This window comes from Filicampus tigris, chromosome 16 (genome assembly GCF_054856515.1).
Source record: "Filicampus tigris isolate MCC_2025a chromosome 16, RoL_Ftig_1.0, whole genome shotgun sequence".
Classification (NCBI taxonomy): Eukaryota; Metazoa; Chordata; class Actinopteri; order Syngnathiformes; family Syngnathidae; genus Filicampus; species Filicampus tigris.
The window spans coordinates 17044167-17065885 of NC_141232.1; the positions used below are offsets into that span (position 1 = coordinate 17044167).

Consider the following 21719-nt stretch of genomic DNA (forward strand, 5'->3'; position numbering starts at 1 on the left):
TTTTTCAATGTTAAAAAATACTTGCGGTAAACAATATAACACTTATCTTGTTAAAATAATCTTTTTTTTTCACGATTTCAGCTGCTGGTGTGCCGCGGGATTTTTTCAATTAAATAAATGTGCCTTGACAAAGAAGTTTGAAAAATACTGCTTTACACTATTTAAACCAAATAAGTTTATCATTTTCATTAATTACAGATTCACACAACAAAGGGAAGCGCTATAAATCTTTCGGGATGCGCTGTAGTTGAGCCCATCCTGTTATGTATAAAATCTGACTTCATTTCAACATGAACATAGTTGAAATAATAAAAACCCTATATTATTATGATATTCATGCCCATGTGCTGAACAAATATAAAGACTTGAACATCTGGAAGTAAAAAAAAATGTACTTGAGACCAAAACATATTTTTTATTGTCAGTCACCCAAATATTTCATATCAGATGTGTTCTCGTCAGTGAAGAATTGAATGATGTTCATACATATTTTTTAATATTAGACAATATTCAACTAAAACCCTTTGTGCTACACTTATTTTTCAAACATTTCTTTCATGACCTCCATCATTGACCAGTCTAATGGTTATAATATTTGAGAATTTCTTTACAGGCATAAACAAAATCTTAGCACATTTTTTTTTTTTTTTTTTTTTTTTTTATACATAAAACTGTTGGTACCTTGCTCTTAAAAAGATTTTTTTTTTAAAAACACAATAGTTTCTGACATAACTTGAAACAGACCAAAGTATTAATATTTTTGAAAAATACTGACAATTTGCTAATGAAAACAAGGCACTGATTTAGACTGGTAGGCCAACAGACTCACATAAAAAGCAAATAGATGAAACTGGCCTTTACAAAAATGATGCTTCTCTTCAATATTTTCTTGCACAATCTTTTGAAGAAATCACTTTCATCAAATGATTTCTGTACATCTCAATGAGTCTTGAGTGCCTGTCAACATTACAGGCCACTCATAATAATTTAAGGAAAGTGCTGCAGCTGTGTCTTGATGGGTGCCTTTGTGCCTTGATCGTCAGGGGCCAGTTGTTCAAAAAATGTAATCTGTATGAAACGTAATCCCATTTTTGGGCTTTTTGGGATCAGGTAATCAGTTTTACTTTTATGGCAGTTTTTTTAAAAGCAACATTAGATTGGATCACTCTGGTCCAGATACACCGTTTTCAAGATGACCAAATCCAGATTACAAATGCTATCTATAAATGGGACAACATATTACAATGTGGGCCAGCAGCAATGTGAACAACAGGCCAGCATTGGGTGTCACTTGAAGTGTTTTTATTTTATTTATTTTTTTTGGGGGGGGGGATAAAACACAAAAATACCAAACATCCTCTTGTATTTAAGATTTCTTTTAAGAACACTCATCTGAGCAACAACAAATAAATACATTGTAGATATTTTGAAGTCTTAAATAAAAAAGTCTTAATTTACACGAGGTAAAAAATGTTTCTTTAAAATTAATATACAGTAATGAATGACAGAAATATTGAATAAATCTCTGTTATTGAAATCTGTTTGAGGTTATATTTCATGGGGACAAGATTATTTTTATTTTATTTTTACCTGTCTATACTGAAAGGATTCATTGGAAGCCTATTTCTATTTTATCTACATCATCATTGTAACAGTTGGAAAACTCAAGTGCAAAATGTAAACAAAAGTACATACACAAAATTATACAAATTGATTATTTGACCTATTTTAAAGCTTTGCTACGCTTACTTCCTAAAATCCACCTTGAAATCCTACCCCGCTCAGATGAAGATAAAATCCTATCCCGCTGGGATGAAGGTAATCCTTTTTTTTTTTTAACCAAAATTATCAAGATCCTACTGATATGTTGAGAACACCACAAACTGAAGGTTTGATCCGGGTTCAAACTAGGATTGGATTGCATTATCTAAATGGAGTTCAGACTCCTCCTTTCTCTTTTGAACAACCCATTTTCTGATCCAAACCAAAATCCAGTCAGATTACCTTTGAACATCTGGCCCCTTAAGATTTCATCACATCACCCTGCACAGATTCAAGACACCATGTGCCACATGGAGCAAAGCTGCCCCAGAACATAACAGAGCCACCTCCATTATCACACAAGTAGGTCGATGTTCCTGAATCGGTAAACACAGATCTGATGTGACTTGCCCGAGCTCCAGTCTTGTCAATTCCAAGTTATTTCAGTGAACATAGACCTTCAAAATCAAAACAATTAAAGTTCTCAATAAAGTATGGGTTAATACATGTTGATGAAACTGCCTTGACATAGTTTGACATCTTGGTTATTTCAGGATGGACCATTTGATCTGCTCCTTGGCTGACTGCAGAACCTGGAAGAATAACACAAACATAGGTGACATCATTCACATGATCACAGGCTGTTTTGGTTCGAGCTTTGCTGTGTTTCTTGACACCCTTTTGACTTCAAGAGGCGTTAAGCATTTATGTATCGCCATACCATGGCATGACCACTAGATGTCCCACTGACCGTATTTTTAGCTTATGAGCACTCTCCATTTTGTCACTTCTGTCAACTGAAAATGGCATCACAACCGCTCAGGGCTCAGGTAATGACCAATCACGGCTCAGCTTCAGAAAACAGGTCAGCCGTGATTGGTTGTTACCTGTACCCTGAGCAGTTGTGATGTCATTTTCAGTCGACAGAAGTGACAAAATGGCCACCCCCAGAGTTGGTTAAAAACAGATGGATTAACTCTTATTCCACAAATGCAATATTTATCAAAATGCCGTGTTTCAACTAGTGGGCTTGCATAGTTACATATTTGTGAAAAAAATATGTTTGGGTTGACTTCCCCTTTAAATAATTCTAGAATAATGCAATGTGATTAAAACACAGCACATGACTTTTATGGCAATATAAGTGACGTTAGTTAAAACTTACGTTAGTCGTCAGAGCCAATTTCTCAGTCAAGTGCTGACAGAGTTAAAGAAACAGAAATATACAGGAACGTAAAGCACTTGTACAGATTAGCAAACACTCTCAAAATACTCTACAGACAAAAAAATACAAATACAAGAAACAACAATACAAACATTCTTGCTTTAAAGCAAAGAGCTACAGACAGCGCAATCAATAATCAAAGCATTCTGTAAGAGCGGAATGCAATAAAGCTATCGCAAGCGATTCTGTTTTGTTTCAATGCTGTTGTAGTACGATAATGACAAAATGTGTTTCTAATTAGCAAGCACGAGTATTAGAGCAACAGTGATTAGTCTGCCTCTTGTGCACTACAGTGTGCCGGTGCTGTCATGCTTCCAACCACTATTATTCAGTAGATTGTTCAACAAGATGGAGACTGTTGACTCATCACTGTCAGCACATTATCAAGTAATTCGAATGCATTGCTTGTACTCATGCTGCCCCCCCCACCCAAAAAAAAAAAAAGTCGATTCACTTTGACACGATGTTGAGAGAAATCTAAAAGGGCAAAATATCTGCGTGGCTGAATTACCACAATCACAACAAATGTCCACTTTATGCATCATGGTTCAAGTGGGATTAAATTCAATCTTAATTTAGACAACAACTGTTATTTGAAACAACTTTTCAGATTCACAGACGATTTCAGTAGTCTCCGCAGCACTCTCCCCTGCCCTCGAGGAGGAACTATTTGGCTTTTGATGACGTACGTTTAGATCGGATATGTGCGGATGAGTGTTCATACTGCAGACATATCGCATAAAGGTTGGTCGGTCGCAGGTTGGGTTTGAAAAAAATCTGAATTGTACTGTTCACACTGCATGAAAAAAATCAGATTATGTGTTGCATATGAGCAAAAAAAAAAATCTGAATTGAGCTACAGTGTACATAGCATTTGTCTCCACATGATCTCATCAGCCCTGCTCACTTTTTGTCAACCAATCATCCCTCTCCATCAACTCATGTCTTGTCCAGGTGTGCCTATTTGTCTCATCAGTACGTCTGTATTTAGTTCCCAGTTTCTATTCACTCATTTTCAGCTCATTGTCCTTGTCATGTCATGACGTGTTGCCTGTTGTGGTGAGTCCAGATGAAACCCTCGATAACGAGATGATCCCGCAGTCAAAAAGAATCCATATTGCACAAATTGTCCATGCATTTATTACTTGGAAAATGTTGTGTGCCACTAAATGAAGCGCTGTTAAACTGAAGCTAGCCACCAGAGTGATGTAGCAAGCGAGATTTGATGTGTGTAGAACCCAGATACAGTACACGCAACAATAGGTGTAACTGACGTAATAACAAATGTGACAAGTCCAGCAACAAACAGGTGAGTAGCAACACACTTAACTTCAAAAGTCCAGATAAAGAGGTTTGAGGACAAGTCATCTTAATGCTCCATTAATGCACAGATAACAGAATTGGGAAACGCACACTTCATTGTCATTGCAACAAAACATCGAACAGTTACGGAGACTACGTGGCAAGACTAAAGCAGAACTCGTGGTCAGGTGTAGCACACTGATGGGATTCCGGGGAAAATGATAAGCCAGGAAGGTAATGGGGCAGACAGGTTCAGCAATAGACGATCGGCTCCCTCTGAGACAATAGGGTGTACCTGTCCCCTCTCCCTCTTCCCCACTTTGACCTCAGCTCAAAAGGTATGGAAGGTTGCTCAGGGTGGCAATGATGAAAGTTCCTGATGAGACAGCAAGTCACACCCGTCGCCAGGCGCAGGCTACCATTTTATCATAGTAGCGTTTTTGCGTTGTGAAATATTAATGTTGAGTTGTTAACCACTAAGACATTAGAAATATTGCTGTGACTTTGTTTGATTGATGGCCAATCTTATCTGCAACAGCCAATCACGGCTGACTGGAAATATTGTTGGGTACGCAAGCTTATACTCGACGAATGTTCATGTAGGCTTGTGAGAGTTCTGCACATTTTTCTGAATCTGCACGTTTTGTGTGTGCGTGTAGCATTGTCTAATGTGGCAAGACATGTCTGTAACATATGAACGTATTTGTAAATAACGAGAGCCAAGGACATTGTGGTAGACAATGTTCGGAAACTGCAATCACTCGTCACCGAAATGTATGTGGTCATCTCTACTGAAGCCCACATCAAACTCTAAAAATATCATAAACAATCTCCCCAACAATTTGTATTTTATGGACGAAGCATTTAAAGTGAAATCAACCCAAACACATTTTTTTCAAGAATATGTTCCCAGCAGGCCCACTAGTTGAAACACGGCATTCTGATTGATATTGCGTTTGTGGAATATGAGTTAAGTAGTAAAATCCACCCCTTTTTAACCATTTCAGGGGGCGGCCATTTTGTCACTTCTGTCGACTGAAAATGACATCACAACTGCTCAGGGCTCAGGTAACCACCAATCAAAGCTGACCTGTTATTTAAAGCTGAGCTGTGATTGGTCGTTACCTGAGCCCTGAGCAGTTGTGATGTCATTTTCAGTCTACAAAAGTAACAAAATGGGCGCCCCCAGAGATGGCTAAAAACAAGTGGATTAACTCTTACTCCACAAACGCAATATTTATCAGAATACCTTGTTTCAACTAGTGGGCTTGCATAGAACATAATCTTGAAAAAAAAAATTTTGCGTTAAGTGACATAAGCTTTGTAGTGAGCGCCTCTATGGAGAGAAAAATGCCATAAAATCCGGAATACTTGGGTGATCATTTCAATATTTTCAGAAGTGGGTGGGTAAATAGAGGCGTCAGCATTAGGGGTGTAACGGTTTTCGTATTCGTCCCATACCGTTTTGGTACGGGCTTCACGGTTCACGGTGAAAGCAGACAGAGCCAAAGATATTTGTAATTACTGAAGCAATTGGCATATACATCGCAACATCTATGCGCCCATATGCTTTAGTCGAGGAGGCGGGCTTCAAACGTTTATCAAACATGCTGGAGCCCCGTTACAATGTTCCATCCCGGGTGCATATTAGCAAGACCGTGCTCCCTGTCATATAGAATCGGCACGAGAGCCGTGGTGCAGCATGAGCTGCCCTCTGCTGCCCTTATAATGAAGTTAAAGTTACTAGTTGGTGCTTTCTGACTTTATCTGCGACCTCATTCTATCCATACAAGAAAGGGTGTTTTCCTGTGTTTAATCTTTTTTATCATTATTATTATTATTTATTTATTTATGAACAACACTAACGCAATTTTCTTATTCTATAGTGTGCTTTTATAACAGGGAATATTTTTTGCTTCACAGCAACTTGAATTGTAACTTGCTCTCTGTTAGAACTAAAAAAATAAAAAAATTAAAAAAAAACCTAGTCTTACGCATTTGAGACTTATTGCTGTACCGAACCCGTACCGAACAGTGACCCCCATACCGAGGTACGTACCGAACCGTGACTTTTGTTACACCCCTAGTCAGCATACATTTTGGTGACGATTGATCGCAGTTTTCAGGCATCAGGCAAAGTTTCTTTTTGGTATGTTTTGTGTTTAGACTGTCTCTGGCTCAGTCACTGTATGGCAAATGAGGAGGGACATATTACATGTTAGCTCCGCAACTAAAGAGCAATTTAAACTTTTAATTTCTGCTGCAGACATCGCCTAGAGCTGGGTGGCACATTCCGAGCAATATGTCAGCGCGCCCGCCATATTGAATGTGGCCATTGTAGGGGTGGGCAATATGGCAAAAATATCATATCACGATTTTTTTAAAATAAAATCACGATCACGATTTTATCACGATTCTTTTTTTTTTACATTGTTTTTTTAAGACCAATTTGCACATTTCTGACCATTTTCCTCATGTTAAACATATAAAACATTCAAAATGTATAAAACTCTAAAAGAAAAAAAATGACATTTTAAGTCAGCTAAGCTTTCTGAACAGGTTTTAATTTGAATAGTAACAACTTTTATCAAAATGTGCAGTGAATGTAAACATAAAAGGTAACAATGTTAAAAAACATAAAAACAGCTCGTAACGCTGGTCTAGTACTTTGAAGAGTCTTTTAAACCCCTCGTTTTCCACTGTTTTAATGGGAATCATGTCTTCAGCAAGATAATAAGTCACTACCTCAGTTACTTCTTTACACCACTTGCTTGTTTTTTCATATGGAGTGCCCTTTTAAAAGACTGTGTTAGCGTGGGTTGCTTTAGCTTGGAGCTAGCGACTGCCTCTGGCTACCATGTGTCTGATCTCTGTTTGCTTTGGCTGTCGGCGCTGACGTCCGAACCGAAACTCTGCAAACTTTGCAAACAACTGGTTTGAGCTTTCTCCTCCGAGGAAAAGCCAAACCAAATCGACACTGTGGATGTGGAGTTTCTTTTCGGGAACAACTCAGCTTCATGGTGACTTTCCGCTATAGCCTCCCGCTATACAAACAAACAGGGAGGCGGGGAGTGTCGCGTACCGTGCACTGTGCGTGTTGTGATTGGTTGGTCGAGTATATGCGTCAGCGGCTTTGCGCCGCCATAGAGCTAAACTGAGCTTGGTGAAGATCCTTGGAGCAACTCAAGCGCAGAGGAGATGAAGGGGGCTAGCAGTTCTTCATGTTGATGTCATTGAGACCCCAGCAAACAATGCAGTGCCACAGAGTTTTATCCTTCTTCTCCACAAAGAAGAGCCATGCCTGTCCTGCATGAGAGGTGGAAGAATGCCGGCATCCATAGAGTCATGTAAGTTGATGTACAGTACGTCTCCATGGCCTCTCTTTCAGTGGCGTATATGTAGTACACACATCCCTTGGGGGGAGATGCACAAGGCTGTATGTCGAAATGACCAGCTTTTCAGACGCGTTTCAGCTTGTTCGAGGCAAACCTGGTGGACAGGAAGAGCTTCACCCAGCGCCAGTCGCGCAGTCGAGGTGTAGGAGGTTGTGTCGTCAAAGCCAAGGGTAGCCCGGGATCAAAGGGATGTGAGGTGACTGTAAGATGAGAAATTGGATGGCCTTGTGGGACTTGCCTGCCAGGAACATGTCAACTGAAGTGGTCTGATGACTAACGGTCTCCAACAGATAAATGTCCATGGCATTAGCTGGAACTGAGTAAGAGAGAGGAACCTATCCTAACCCCAGATGTTCGATGAGCCCCTCGCCCATAACGCTGGCATTAGGCCATAAGCTATCTTTTGTTTGTTTTTGTGACGTTTCGTTCCAAGATCTCTTTAAAAATTGCGAAAGATTATAAAACCACCTTGCTCACATAAAGTTTCCACATAAAAATATTTCAGTTTTTGAGTAATTCGACTATAAAAGTGGAACTATTTTGTTTTATCGCGGACTGATTGACTTGACCTAGCTTCTTCACGATCAGCGCATCGTTTTTACGTCAGTGACCTGGCTTCTTGTGTAAATTAACATGACATTACCTCACTGTAAGCGGCGTTCTTTGGCGCCCGATTGCGATCAAATTCTATGTACATTGTCGACCACTGCAAGGAGAACACATGTCATAACTAAAGTAAGAAGGGATACGTTCAGGAAGATCGCTCAAGAGTGGATGGCGCTGAACGGGAGAAAGAGTAACGTCCTGCTGCCGATGCAAAACAAGTTGGACATCGATTACAGTGAGCTGCAAAGCTTTCCCCACTACCACCCTTCTTATTACAAGCATATCACAGACTATCGTCAGTTGTTTTATGCCAAGTAAAGACTCCTTAAACAGAAAAATGTACCTCCTACTGGTGAGTACATTCTTATTTGTGACTGAATTTTGTTGACTAGCCAAATACAAGTGAATGTGCAATCTTTTTTTCTTTTTGTCTGATTAATTTTACAGTGGTGGAATGCCATTTGAAGCCACATACAAGATTTTTCTGTGATTCGGTTAGGAGGATTTTGGACAACCAAGAAATTATGCACATGAGCAGTCTTCTAAAAATCTTCATGAACACTGTGCAGAAGCATGAATCGTTGGATGCCTCCCATTACCGGTATTTATCTTTACATAACATTAGAATGAAATTAAGTGAGTCAAGGCCAGAGGTGGTAAGTGCTCAGTTACATTTAATAAAGTACATGTACTTGAGTAAGTTTTTGAATTACAGTACTTCTTGGATTTTTTTGCCCCAAGGATCTATTCTCTTACTAGACTTCAGTAAAAAATAATAGTTACTTGTTTCACAGAGAGAATAAATTAATGTAGTTTGTGTTTTTTCTCTGGTCTGTACACAGTTTTCAGAATTATTCATTCATATCATATTTTTATGGCATGTTTTTTGGAAATAAAAACGGTTACGAACCGATTCACACACGGATATTCTCATGACAGACGGAAAGTCTCGCAAAATCCCTCGAGATTAACTCATTCTACCACAATGACGTGTATATGTCATTTCACAGAGGGTCTGAAAAAGTCTGGTATTGAATGAGTTAAAGAAGACATCGGAGTAAACAAACATGGTAAAAAAAACGATTGTCGGGAGGGGAGATTCGGGGCTACAATCGGACCAATAATCCCACCGTCTGAACTGGTCTTAACTTTGTGGTTCTTGTTTTCATTTCAGGTCTGACTATCTTAAATCAAGAATATAAAATGATTTTCCTCAAATCACATTACACCAGCCAAATCGGCCTAATTTTGGATTTCTTCACAACTAGTGATCCTTTCGATCTAATATTTCACATATATATACTTTATATATATATATATATATATATATATATATATATATATATATATATATATATATATATATATATATATATATATGTGTGTATATATATAATATACTTTGCATTGTCTGCATACATGTGAAATTTTAAACTTGTGGCATTTTTACTTTCTGATATATAATAGGAGTCAAAAGTGCTACCAGAGGCTAAAATGTTAAATTTTTCATAAATTACCAGACTCTGGATCATGATTATCACTCAGATTTGTAGTTTAATAGTTGCTGTAAAAAAGTTGTAAAAAAAAACCCTGAATGGGTGCAAATGGTAAAACACGCTGAGAGAGCAGTGGAGACTAATGGCACCAAACTGTGACAATGCTATACTAAAATGACAAAAATACAGTAGCTTAACTACAGTACAGCAATGCTTTTTTTTTTTAACCTAATTTTGTTAATGTACTATCGGCAGATACATGAGCACCTAATTCTAAACTGATTGGTTTATCATGCTTCTTATGGCCACTGGAATATCAAAGTCAAACTTATACAGTGACAGTTGCAGATGTTGTCATTCTTCTCCTTAAATTTTTTTAGTTTTAGTAATAGTTAGCATATATCAATCCATTATTTAAACCACATTATTTACACCACAACAGTTTTGTTTTGTAGAGAAAATAACCGGTAGCAACCGCAAGTTAGTCATCTTTTTTCACGTTTTTCCTGCCAATTCCGTCTAAATTCCCTTCACTTTCATGCATGCACAACATACACGGACACAAACACACACACACATGCACGCACATTCATAATAACACGCACACACAAAACACGCGCACACGTATGAACAGTATTAATATATACCTGCCAAAAATGGGTTGCTAGCTACTGCTATGTTAGCTGTTGGTGTTTGCTTACTGAGTTGTGCTGACTAGCTTAACTGGTGATTGTTGTGTTAACTTCGGGAAATACATGAAGGTGTGTCCATAAATTTGTGTTGAGCATCTTTAGATGTTGAGCTTCCCTTTGGGGTTCCACCGTAACCATTGAAATGTAGAATGAACTGTTCTGTCACTCTAAGGACTCACTAATAAGACGATTTATGAACATATGACAATGGGAATTCACAGGGTGTAGGTCTGCATATCTCTGCCGTTATCTTCAACTACAATTACATGCATCTTTTTATACACCATCCAGATAGTAGGTATGTGTTATCAAACAGAAGGGATGTATTTAAGGTTAAGAACTGCCTCGGGAAATGGAGCTTATGTTGACGCTAATGCGTTACGTCATCACAAAATAGCATAAAAACGGAAACGTTATATGATGTTGAAAACAGCAACATGAAATGTAGTTTGTGTGTGAAATGTAGTAATGCTACTTTTAAGGCCGCGACTGCCCAACTAGCAAGTGTGTGTGTGTGTGCATGTGTGCGGGTGTGTGTGTGGGGGGTGTGTGGGTGTGTGTGTGGGTGTGTTTACCTGTGCAACACTTTGTTCGGATAATGAACTTTCATCAACCTATTAAAAAAAAAACATTGGTGACTGACAGAATAAAAATAACATCTGCACACAGAAAATGTTAAGCAAAGAAATGGAAACAGATATCTTGAATATCGGTCAAATCAGTCATATTTAGAGGGCTTTGGTTAGCAGTGAGCAGTAACATTATTTTGCATCACAGGCCACATGCTCAAGATATAAAAACACCAAATAACATGTTCATAATAACACACAATTATTGATTTTTGTGCAGAGTCCTTAAATTAATATTTTAATTGATTAACTACCTAACTGGTACATAATGACCAAACTGCAGACAGTACCAGGTGTTTACATTTAGCCTGTATCTAACTGTGCGGGAAAAGTTTGCAAGTGTCTGCTCACACAGCAAATGTTTTTTTTCTCAGGGTTTGTTCAATTTTGCAAACACTTTTGCCAGACATTCTCAAACTGTTTTAATGGTTGGAAACAGGTTTTCTTGTTGCCAATTTTGAACTTGTTCACGATTTCTTTGCGACATGGAAAACTGTTTGAGACCATAACAATTGTTGGCAAACTTTTTTCCTTTGCGTCCTCGAACGAACCCTGACGAAAAAACAACATTCTCTAGGCATGCACATACTTGCAAAGCTGCTCGGTGGGATACGGCCTTTAAGATGGAGCCTTTATCTTCAAGCAGGTCCAGTTTTATTTCCAATGTTTATTCACCGACCCAATAGAGTATTAAGAAAGAACACTCAGCACAAGTATTAACATTTCAGCTCTTGTTAGTCATGGCACTCAATGACCATACATCCATCCTCTCTCTCCACTAGACTATCTTTCTCACCCTAATTTTCTCAGTCTACAGCAGCTGGTTCTTGTCTGTTTGTCCCTGGAGGTTACCAGTGATGTGATCAAATAGGACAAAACCATAGGCTGGCTCTGACACAAGCTGGTGCCAACCAGAGACGACGGGGAGAAGATAAGTTATAGAGTTTAGGGAAGGAGACAATGAGAAAATAGATAGGAGACTAAGAAGAAGCCAATTATGAGAGTGGGATTTTCAGAGCAACATCTTACCCTATAATTGACCTTTTGAAGAACTTGTTGTGCGTCACTCTCGAGGATCACTCTATTAAAAGAATAAACTCAAATGAAGTAACTATTGTTAAACATATTCAAAACAAACCAATATGTATTAGACATCGTGAATCAACTCCAATATTTACAAGATAACTACTTTATTGTCGCAGGCAGTGGTGCCATCAGGGTTTTATGGCCCTATGTACACAAAGGTCATTTTTGTCTGTTTATGTCGCAGATGTGTATTCATCTACTAGTGGTGGCGGATCGACCCGGGCGCTAACCCAGTCAGCTAAAATTCCAGGCCACCGGCTCAGCTCAACGCCATATTTAAAGGTACAGGAAGTGAAGTTTTACATACAAAGGAGCCCAATTTTTTTTCTAATGTGGATGTGTGCAGGCCACACAACACATCCATCCACTTTCTGAACCACTTAGCCTTACTATGGTCATGCATGGACAAATTGGTACAGAACAACACACACATTAATGCAATTAACACGCACGCAAACACAACAAGCACTTCTGTTGTAACATAAAATTGTCCTTTATCATCAAAGCACAGTTGCAGTGGAATGTGTTTTTTATTTGCTGCTGACTTTGTTCATGTTGATGGCTGTCAGTAAGTTCTAAGAAAAAAAAAATCACTTTCCACATCCATGTGGATTGATATTTTGTTTTTTCTTTAAAAAAAAGTGTTGTTTCACTGAACTCAGTGTGGTAATGTGTGATAAAACTGCCTTGTTAAGTTTAAAGTGTCACGTGTTATGTACACTTGCCTGTTGATCCCTCTTTGTCCTTTTGTCCATTTTAACTATTTATGTTCTCATACTTGTTCAAATAAACACAGATCCTGATCTTGTAAGCACATTCAATTGAAATCTTGATTTTTGATCACCTACAATATGAATACAATGGAGGGAAAATTATACATCTTCACTAAAATGTTTTGAAGTAAAGTGGGCTACACCGAGCTATGAAACTCCGCAGCTGAAAACGAGTCCCACTCCAGCTCTGCCCTGAGACAAGGGACAGAAAAAACAGATTGTTTGAAAGATGAGTGCGAGAGGACATCTACGTTAAGGTGGACAAAACCATCTTGAAATGAGAGATTCAATAATTTAGCCTCTAATAAATAACAAACAAACAAAACCACTTTTGGTCTACAGGCCTGTACACCAATTGCTACAACTGAATGGTATATTAATAAAGGTGATTTCTGCCTAACATAATTGGCGGGCAGAGGACTCTCCAATGTATTTTAACGATGTTACTAGGGATGGGATGAGACAAAAAACCCAGAAGACGAGGTGTCTCACGAGACTGAGTCCGCGAGAACATGACGAGATGAGATTTTTGCTAAATTTCGAATCTAAAAAAAATACCTAATGTAATTTTTCAGTTTTCAAAATGTTTTTTTATCGAACAGACTGCATGAAAATTAATCATCTAGCTCTAAAGTGCAAATGCAAACAGGAGTCACTTTTGTTACATGCTCTCAAATATTGCTGCAATAACAGCTAAAGCTGAGATCTTTCCTCTTATTGAATACTTTGACAAAATCCAACTGTGCTCTGGGGCAGTAACTCAAATGTATATAGTGGTTTATGTTAATTTATTGGCTTTATTTATTTATATTTTTATTTATATTTTACATATTTGTTAATATTTCTTGATACATTTATTAATAGATGTATCACAGCCTCTTGTTGTTTTTTTTTAATTTATTGTATTGTTTGGAAAGTGCTTTGTTACAGCTCTAGCTGTTATGAAATGCGCTATATAAATAAAATTGTATTGTATTGTATTGTAGAGTTCAACTTGTTTCTCAGTCGATCGTCAACAAGAGGAATGTCAATGCGTGTGTGTCAAGATTTTTTCAACTCATCGTAGTTCTGGACTCCTCAGAGCTGCAGATACGGCACCCCGCTGCTCTAGATCAGGAGCCATCATGTCCAAAGAGTTGTTCTAGCGCGTGATTACGTCCATAATTAGTCTGTGCGCCGGCAGCTCGAGCTGTCTTTATTTAGACGTCAAAAGTGCTGCTGCTGTTGAGCATCGGTGAAAAAAAAGAAACTATACGCTTGACACGTCAAAACAAACATGATACACGGCCAACTTTGGACCAGCTGCACTAGTGTTACGTTCATTGCCTGCATGATAAGAACTTAATGTGTGGCTCAAAGCCAGCCTCACGTATCGCCACATCCATGTTTCGAGCGTTGTCGGTCACAACAGCGACTCCGTGATTTGGCCTCTGAAGTTCCCATTCAGTGACAGCTCCTTTTAGGACATCTGCTATATTCACCCGGACTGCAAAACACCATCAAAAGAAAATAGATCTTGTGCTGTGCAGGGACGAGAAATCTTGTGGCGTTAAAATCCCACGTAATCCCTCGTAGCACGAGATCTCTTCCCATCCATAGATGTTACCATTCATGGTTAAGGTGTGCCTCTTATTCAAGGGACTAAATTCTTCGGTTTCCACGCAATCACTTTGGCTAGAGCTGTCCAATCTAGCCATGTGCATTAACTGATGAAACCAGCTCAGACGTCTTCCAAGATAAGAAAACCAGAACATTGCGATGAATTCAATGCCCTGAGAATAATGAGTCCTATGGAGTCAAACTGTCTGCAAGGCAGTGAAGGTGTCTGAATGTGATTGAAAGAGCAATTGTCTGTAATGTGACTGGATGAGCGGGCCAAGGACAGCAGGCAGGGTGAGTTTGTGTTTTGGAGGCTGAAGGCTAACAGTTGTGCTTACAACGAGTTGACAACTGAAAAAATACCAATGACTTCATCAATTAGTTGACGTAAACTTGATTCTCATCACTATAGCGTCCCCTTCAAGAAATCTGAAGTTGTTTAACCCCTAACTGTGTGCTAACCTGTGGAGCAATGCGGACATGTAAAGCAATGAGTGAAGCCACACTATTTTTATATTTCTCCATCTTTCACTTTAGTTTCTAGTCTTCATCTCATTCTTTATTTTAATGTCCGAGAAAAATGTCACCCCTATGAGCCATCACCTTAAAGTGGTGGAGGTGTTTGCGTGTCCCAATGATCCTAGATGCTCTGTTGTCTGGCATGGTTAACCCTAATCCATGGTAAACAGGTCCTAGGTGAGGGACCAGACAAAGCACAGCACAGCGTTTTCCATTACCCGGACGCGGGTCACAGGAGCCCCCTTCTGGAGCCAGGCCTGGAGGCAGGCAGCGCTGGCGAGCACTTGGTGGCCAGGCCTGTACTCATGGGGCCCGGCCAGGCTCACGGCCTGTGGGAGGGGCCAAAGGGGTCGGGTGCCTTGTGAGTTGGGCGGCGGCTAAAGGTGGGGACCTCGGCCATCCGACCCCCTGCTACAGAAACTAGCTCTAGGCACATGGAATGTCACCTTTTCTGGCAGGGAAGGAGGTCAAGATGGTGTACAAGGCAGAGAAGTTCCGACTAGATATAGTCAGGCTCGCCCCCATGCACAACTTGGGCTCTGGTACCAGTCCTCTCGAGAGGGGTTGGGTACTCTTCCACCCTGGAGTTGACCATGGTAAGAGGCGCCAATCAGGCGTGGGCATACTTATTGCCTCCCGGCTGGGCGCCTGTACGTTGGGGTTCGCCCCGGTGGATGAGAGCGTAGCCTCTCTCCACCTTCGGGTGGGAGAACGGGTCCTGACTGTTGTTTGCCTATGCACCAAACAGCAGTTCAGAGTACCCACCCTTTTGGAGTCATTGGAAGGTGTGCTGGAGAGCACTCCCCCTGGGGACTCCATCGTTCTGCTGGGGGAATTCAATTATCATGTGGGCAATGACAGTGAGACCTGGAAGGGCATGATTGGGAGGAACGGTCCCCCCGATCTGAACCTGAGTCGTGTTCTGTTCTGTGACTTATGTGCTGAACACCATGTTCAAACATAAGGGTGTCCAAATGTGCACTTGGCACCAGGACACCCTAGCCTGCAGTTCGACGATCGACTTAGTAGTTTTGTCATCGGCTTTGTGGCCACATGTTTTGGACACCCGGGTGGAGAGAGGGACGGACCTGTCAACTGATCACCATCTGGTGCTGTGTTGGCTCCGATGGTGGGGAAGATGCCGGTCTGACCTGGCAGACCCAAATGTATTGTGACGGTTTGCTGAGAACAACTAGCAGAATCCCCTGTCTGAAAGAGTTTCAAATCCCACCTCCGGCAGACTTTGCCCACGTCCCGGGGGAGGCACAGAACATTGAGTCCAAGTGGACCATGTTCCGTTCCTCCATTGATGCGGGGGCCAAGCGGAATGCAGCCTTGGTGGTCGATGAGGCAAAAACTCGGACGTGGCAAAAGTTCGGCGAGGCCATGGAAATTGACTTCCAGACGGCTTTGAGGAAATTCTGGTCTACTATCCGGCGTCTTAGGAGGGGCAATGCAATACACTTTTAACACAGCGTATAGTGGAAATGGAGTGCTGCCACCCTCGACTCTGGACGTTGTGAGTCGGTGGGGAGAATACTTAGAAGGCTCGCCTGTTTCTGGGGTTGAGGTAACCGAGGTGGTTAAAAAGCTAATCAGTGGCAAAGCCATGTGATGAGATCCACCCGGAGTTCCTAAAGGCTCTGGATGTTATACAATACAATACAACTTTAATTATATAGCACATTTCACAACAGCAGCAGCTGTAACAAAGCACTTTACATTTAACATAAACAGTGTTGGGGGTAACGCGTTACAATAGTAACGCAGTACAGTAATACATTACATTTAGGTAGTAACGACGTAATGTAACTTGTTACGCTCCGATTTTTATCGTAATATTATTACAGTTAATGAGACTGGTAACGCGTTACACCTTTCAGGACCATAATTCATATGTTGACATCATTTAGCAAGTAGGGCAGTACATAACATCACTTGATTGTAAGCTATTACTTCCAGCTATACTCAAATAAACAAGTTCTTGTCGCACTTGGAGCTTCACGCAATGTAAGTGCGCGAGTCAACTCTCTTCCAAGCAATTCAATTGTCTTTACACCATTGACAACAACTAAAAGGGCTGAGAAGTTATTGTTTGTGACAATAATCACTGTCACGGTTTCATAAAATAAAATGCAAATCATAGACACAAAATACAAGCAGGAACAAACCTAAGTAAAACGAAGCGAATAAACTGCAAAAAAAATAAGTCACTGTGCTTTTTAGATATGATTTAATGAACTTAGTGCCATCAATTGCCATATGTAAAACGTAGTGATTCTGATTGGCTGTTCGCAATCAAAATGCAAATCATCTGCCAGTGACAAATGACATCACGCTACGGCACCATCAATCGGACAAACTGCAATAGACGCCATTATTAGAGTCTGATGCGCTCTTTGTCTCCATGTAGTAAAAGAAAATTAGAACTAACTGAACTTTCAATTATTATAAATAGAAAAAATAATAATGAAAAAGGAAAAAACATTTATTCAGGTCAGTTTTGACTTCAATACATATTTTTGTTTTTATTACACATGCCCTGTCTGTGTGTCTGTCTATCTATCTATCTATCCATCTATCTTTTTAGACTAATTATCAATTATAAGTTATGCATCACTATTATTTGTGTGTAAATGGCAAATGGACTGTCACTTGTATAGCACTTTTCTACCTTTGGTACTCAAAGCGCTTCACACTGTACCTCATCCACCTCCTGATGACGCAGCATCGGGAGCAACCCGGGGTTCAGTATCTTGCTCAAGGATACTTCAACATGGTCACAATGGCCGGGGATTGAACCCACAACCTGCCGGTTGGGAAAGGACCACTCTACCACTGCGCCATGCCGGCCCCAGTGTGTAAATTAATTTGAGAATAATGATAATTTAATTTGTGGTTTACAGTCTGTGATGATTTATTTACTGGACAAAATATCAGTGCCAATATTTATATTTAAAAAATAAATCTTATTGATACAAATATTGATCAAAAGTAGTGATGTCCCACCACACCATAGAGTCGAAACATTTAAATATTATAGACCACACTATATAGTTAAATATGCTCATAGGTTAACTTTACCAGCTAGAGTATGGCAGCAAATATTAGATTTTCCTTTTAAGGTCTTGAAATCATTATTAAATAAACTAATCCCCGATTTTTGAAAAAGTAACTTAATAGTAACTTAAACTTGAGTAACGCATTACTCTACAAATAGAGTAATATTGTAAAGAAACGTATTACTTTCACATGAAAGTAACTAGTAATATGTAATATATTACATTTTGGAAGTAACTTGCCCAACACTGAACATAAAATAGCTATAATACAACAACAAAGAGTGAAATCAGTTAAAACACAAATTAATGATACAAACACATACAATAAACACCAGAAAACAGCAGAACAGTGTCAGTCTGAGACCAAAAATGTATCTTCAAACGAGTTTTAAAAGTGCACAGCGAGGGGCCTTGCCTAAAATTTAATGTAAGGCCATTCCAGAGGTGTGGGGCTGTCCTGGTTGACACACCTCTACAACATCGCGTGGACATCAAGGACAGTGCCTACTACAGAGGAATCACCCCACAGCCTCCCTGGTAAGGTCTATTCAGGGGCGCTGGAGAGGAGTGTCTGTCGGGAAGTCGAATCTCCGATTAAGGAGGAGCAATTTGGTTTTTGTAATGGCCGTGGAACAGTGGACCAGCGGACCAGCTCTTCACCCTCGGCAGGGTCCTCGAAGGGGCATGGGAGCTCTCCAAAACGGCTTACATGTGTTTTGTGGACTTGGAGAAGGCGTTCGACCATGTCCCTCGGGGAATTGTTTGGGAAGTGCTTCGGGAGTACGGGGTACCGAGCCCCCTAACACGGGCAGCTCAGTCCCTGAACCTCGATGTCAGAGTTTGGTCCGCATTGCCGGCAATACGTTTTTTTGGTTTCCAGTGAGCGTTGGACTCCGCCAAGGCTGCCCTTTGTCACAGATTCCATTCATAACTTTTAAGGACTGAATTTTTGGGCGCAGTTGAGGCGTTGAGGGGTTTGTTTTTTGTGGCCTCAGTATTGCATCTCTGCTTTTTGCAGATGATGTGGTACTGTTGGCTTCTTTAAGCCGCGACCTCCAACTCTTAATGGAGCGGTTCGCAGCCGAGTGTTAAGCGTTTGGGATGAAAATGAGCACCTCCAAATCTGAGACGGTGGTCCTCAGTCGGAAACGGATGGAGTGTCCTCTCCGGGTTGGGGATGAGATCCTGCTCCAAGTGGAGGAGTTGAAGTATCTTGGGTCTTGTTCACGAGTGAGGGTAGGATGGAGTGTGAAATCGAGAGGCGGATCCGATGAAGAAGATCCCAGATGCACGCGGCCGAAATGAGTTTCCTCCAAAGGGTGTCGGGCTCTCCCTTAGAGATAGGGTAAGAAGCTCAGGGCCTCAGAGCCGAGCCGCTGCTCCTCCATGTTGAGAGGAGCCAGATAAAGCGTGCTCTGGCATCTAATTAGGATGCCTCCTGGATGCCTCCCTGGTGAGGTGTTCCATGTCCCACCGGCAGGAGACCCGGGGACGATCCAGGACACGCTGGAGAGACTATGTCTCCCAGCTAGCCTGGAAATGCCTTGCGATCCCTCCAGAAGAGTTGGAAGACTTGGCTGAGGACAGGGAAGTCTGGGCTTCCCTGCTAAAGCTGTTGCCTCCACGACCCGACCCCGGATAAGTGGTAGATAATGGATGGATGGTTGGAGAAAAAAATTTTGCATTGTCGAGCAGGCCTCTTTGGCACACATTATTTAGATAGGTAACTTGAGCTAGGCTGGTATCTTGCTGTGACATTTTTCTCTTTCTTTTACTTGGCTTCACTTCCCCATGACACCATTGGCGCACATTTTTAGTTGAATTCAGTTCAGACCGTGGGGTCACGCATTGTCACATGAGCTAGGCAGAGTCGTGGCTGCCACCTCTGTGGCTGGGCAACCAAGAGTATAAGTGTAAAGATCATTGGGGAGGAGGACGGACCTTCTGCAATTTAGCAGTGAAAGGATGTGTCTTCCTGGCATTCATTAATTAGACTAACTGAGATAATGCAGTTTTCTGGTCGTTAGCAAGTATAATATCGCAGGCATTAAAGATAAAGGGCCGGTTAAGGGTTCCCACAGAACTTTTCAGACTCGTTGCTTTGATATGAGTAGACCGTCAAGCTAAGGATTAATAAATTAGGAAGCTATATTAGGTGACACTCAATACTGTACATTAGTTGTGGTCAGTTAGATCATTTTGCATCAACATTTTTAACCAGTGTTGTGACAAAAGCAATGCTATTTCGTCTGTATATCAGGATATTCTTACCCCCCATCAATGATTTCATCAACAATGAGAAAGGCGCCTTCCATGTTTTCAAGGAAACACCTACGCTCCACATTTTTCCTGCAGAAAAAGTGCAACAAATTCATTCATTCAAATTCATGTCATTTATAGAGTTCAGTAGGATTGCGCTAACATTGAACAATTAAACATATAGCTTTGATACCATTGCAAAATTCTACCAGATTCAACCATTTTCACATTATAGGCCAATCGACAGCTTGTGACACAACTACTCTCCTACAAGAGCCAATTAAGTTGTCATGATCATAATCAAATACACCAGACATACACTTATGATTATGTTATGCTACAAGAACCAACAAATACATTTACATACAGTGTAATATTCAGGTGTAGTAGAACATAATGTGTGGATTATTTACCTCAGGATTTGACTGAGGCAGTCAAATAGGCAGTTGAGTACAGACATCAGCATCAACTAGAGTAAAAGAAAAATAAAGATGATTTTAGGATTACCAATTTATGGCGTCATTTATGTGTTTTAAGAGGACAATCTGTGTATATGGCCCATTTGGTTAATTTAGCCAAAATTGAGCACTAAAAGGAGCCCTGCTTTTCCAAAACAGCAGTCATTATAGTGTCCGTTGTGCTGTTGAGAAATATAGTATGTAACTTAATTTTACTCTGCCTTTTAAAATAAATTTTGAATCAAATTAATTCAATTTGGTCCAACGCAGGTTGTCACCTATAAGGGAATACAGAAAAACCCAGGAATTGCACAGCCTCAGTTGAATTGGTCACTTTGGTCAAAAGTGTCACTAAATATTCATGATCATTTGACATTTAGGTCAAAATAATGGCATTTTCACTTTCTCGTTAGGGCAGCGGGTGTTGCCCATGATGGACAGGATCTTATCCAGAGTACTCTGTGACACCGAGACCAAGGAGTCAAATATCCAGCCCGCCGGACTCTGCAGTCCCGTCGTGCAGTATCCTTCTCTGAATGCTGTCTCTTCAGCACATGGCAACACCGAAAGATAATACGATGATAAGACATCTGCAGCAGTATTTTACAAAAGTGAAAGGGGTTCGGCCTCTTCAAGAAGTATAGACTTGTCTGACCTTTCTTGTGGACATTGTCTATTTGATCTGACCAGTCCAGTGTATCACTAACCTGCACCCCCAGTTATTTGTTAAGTCCTGACCATCTCCACCTCCTCGATAGAAATAGGGTTCAGATCAATAGGTCAATTCCTGCAGAGGTACATAACCATCTCCTTCGTTTTGGAGGTGTTCAAATCATTTGTCCTGCACAATCCAATGA

General features: G+C 40.4%; 1 protein-coding gene across 6 annotated transcripts in view; it reads right to left on the minus strand.

The window, feature by feature from the left end:
• Positions 1-395: 395 nt before the first annotated feature.
• Positions 396-21719, minus strand: part of copz2 (COPI coat complex subunit zeta 2) — a 45631-nt gene continuing 24307 nt past the window's right edge. The window contains exons 5-11 of one of the 6 annotated variants that reach the window (XR_015090079.1): positions 20818-20873; positions 20417-20494; positions 12136-12187; positions 11903-12007; positions 11696-11742; positions 11053-11091; positions 396-2354 (exon numbers count right to left, since the gene is read on the minus strand). Coding sequence is in view for 3 of the 6 variants with exons in the window: in XM_086055140.1 (XP_085911266.1) it covers positions 2307-2354; positions 2927-2959; positions 11053-11091; positions 12136-12187; positions 20417-20494; positions 20818-20873 (306 nt within the window). In the remaining 3 variants the exon portion in view is untranslated. Of the gene's footprint in view, positions 2355-2926; positions 2960-5486; positions 7884-11052; positions 11092-11695; positions 11743-11902; positions 12008-12135; positions 12188-20416; positions 20495-20817; positions 20874-21719 lie in introns of those variants that run through there. The other 5 variants (XR_015090078.1, XM_086055140.1, XR_015090080.1 and 2 more) reach the window with 5 other exon arrangements.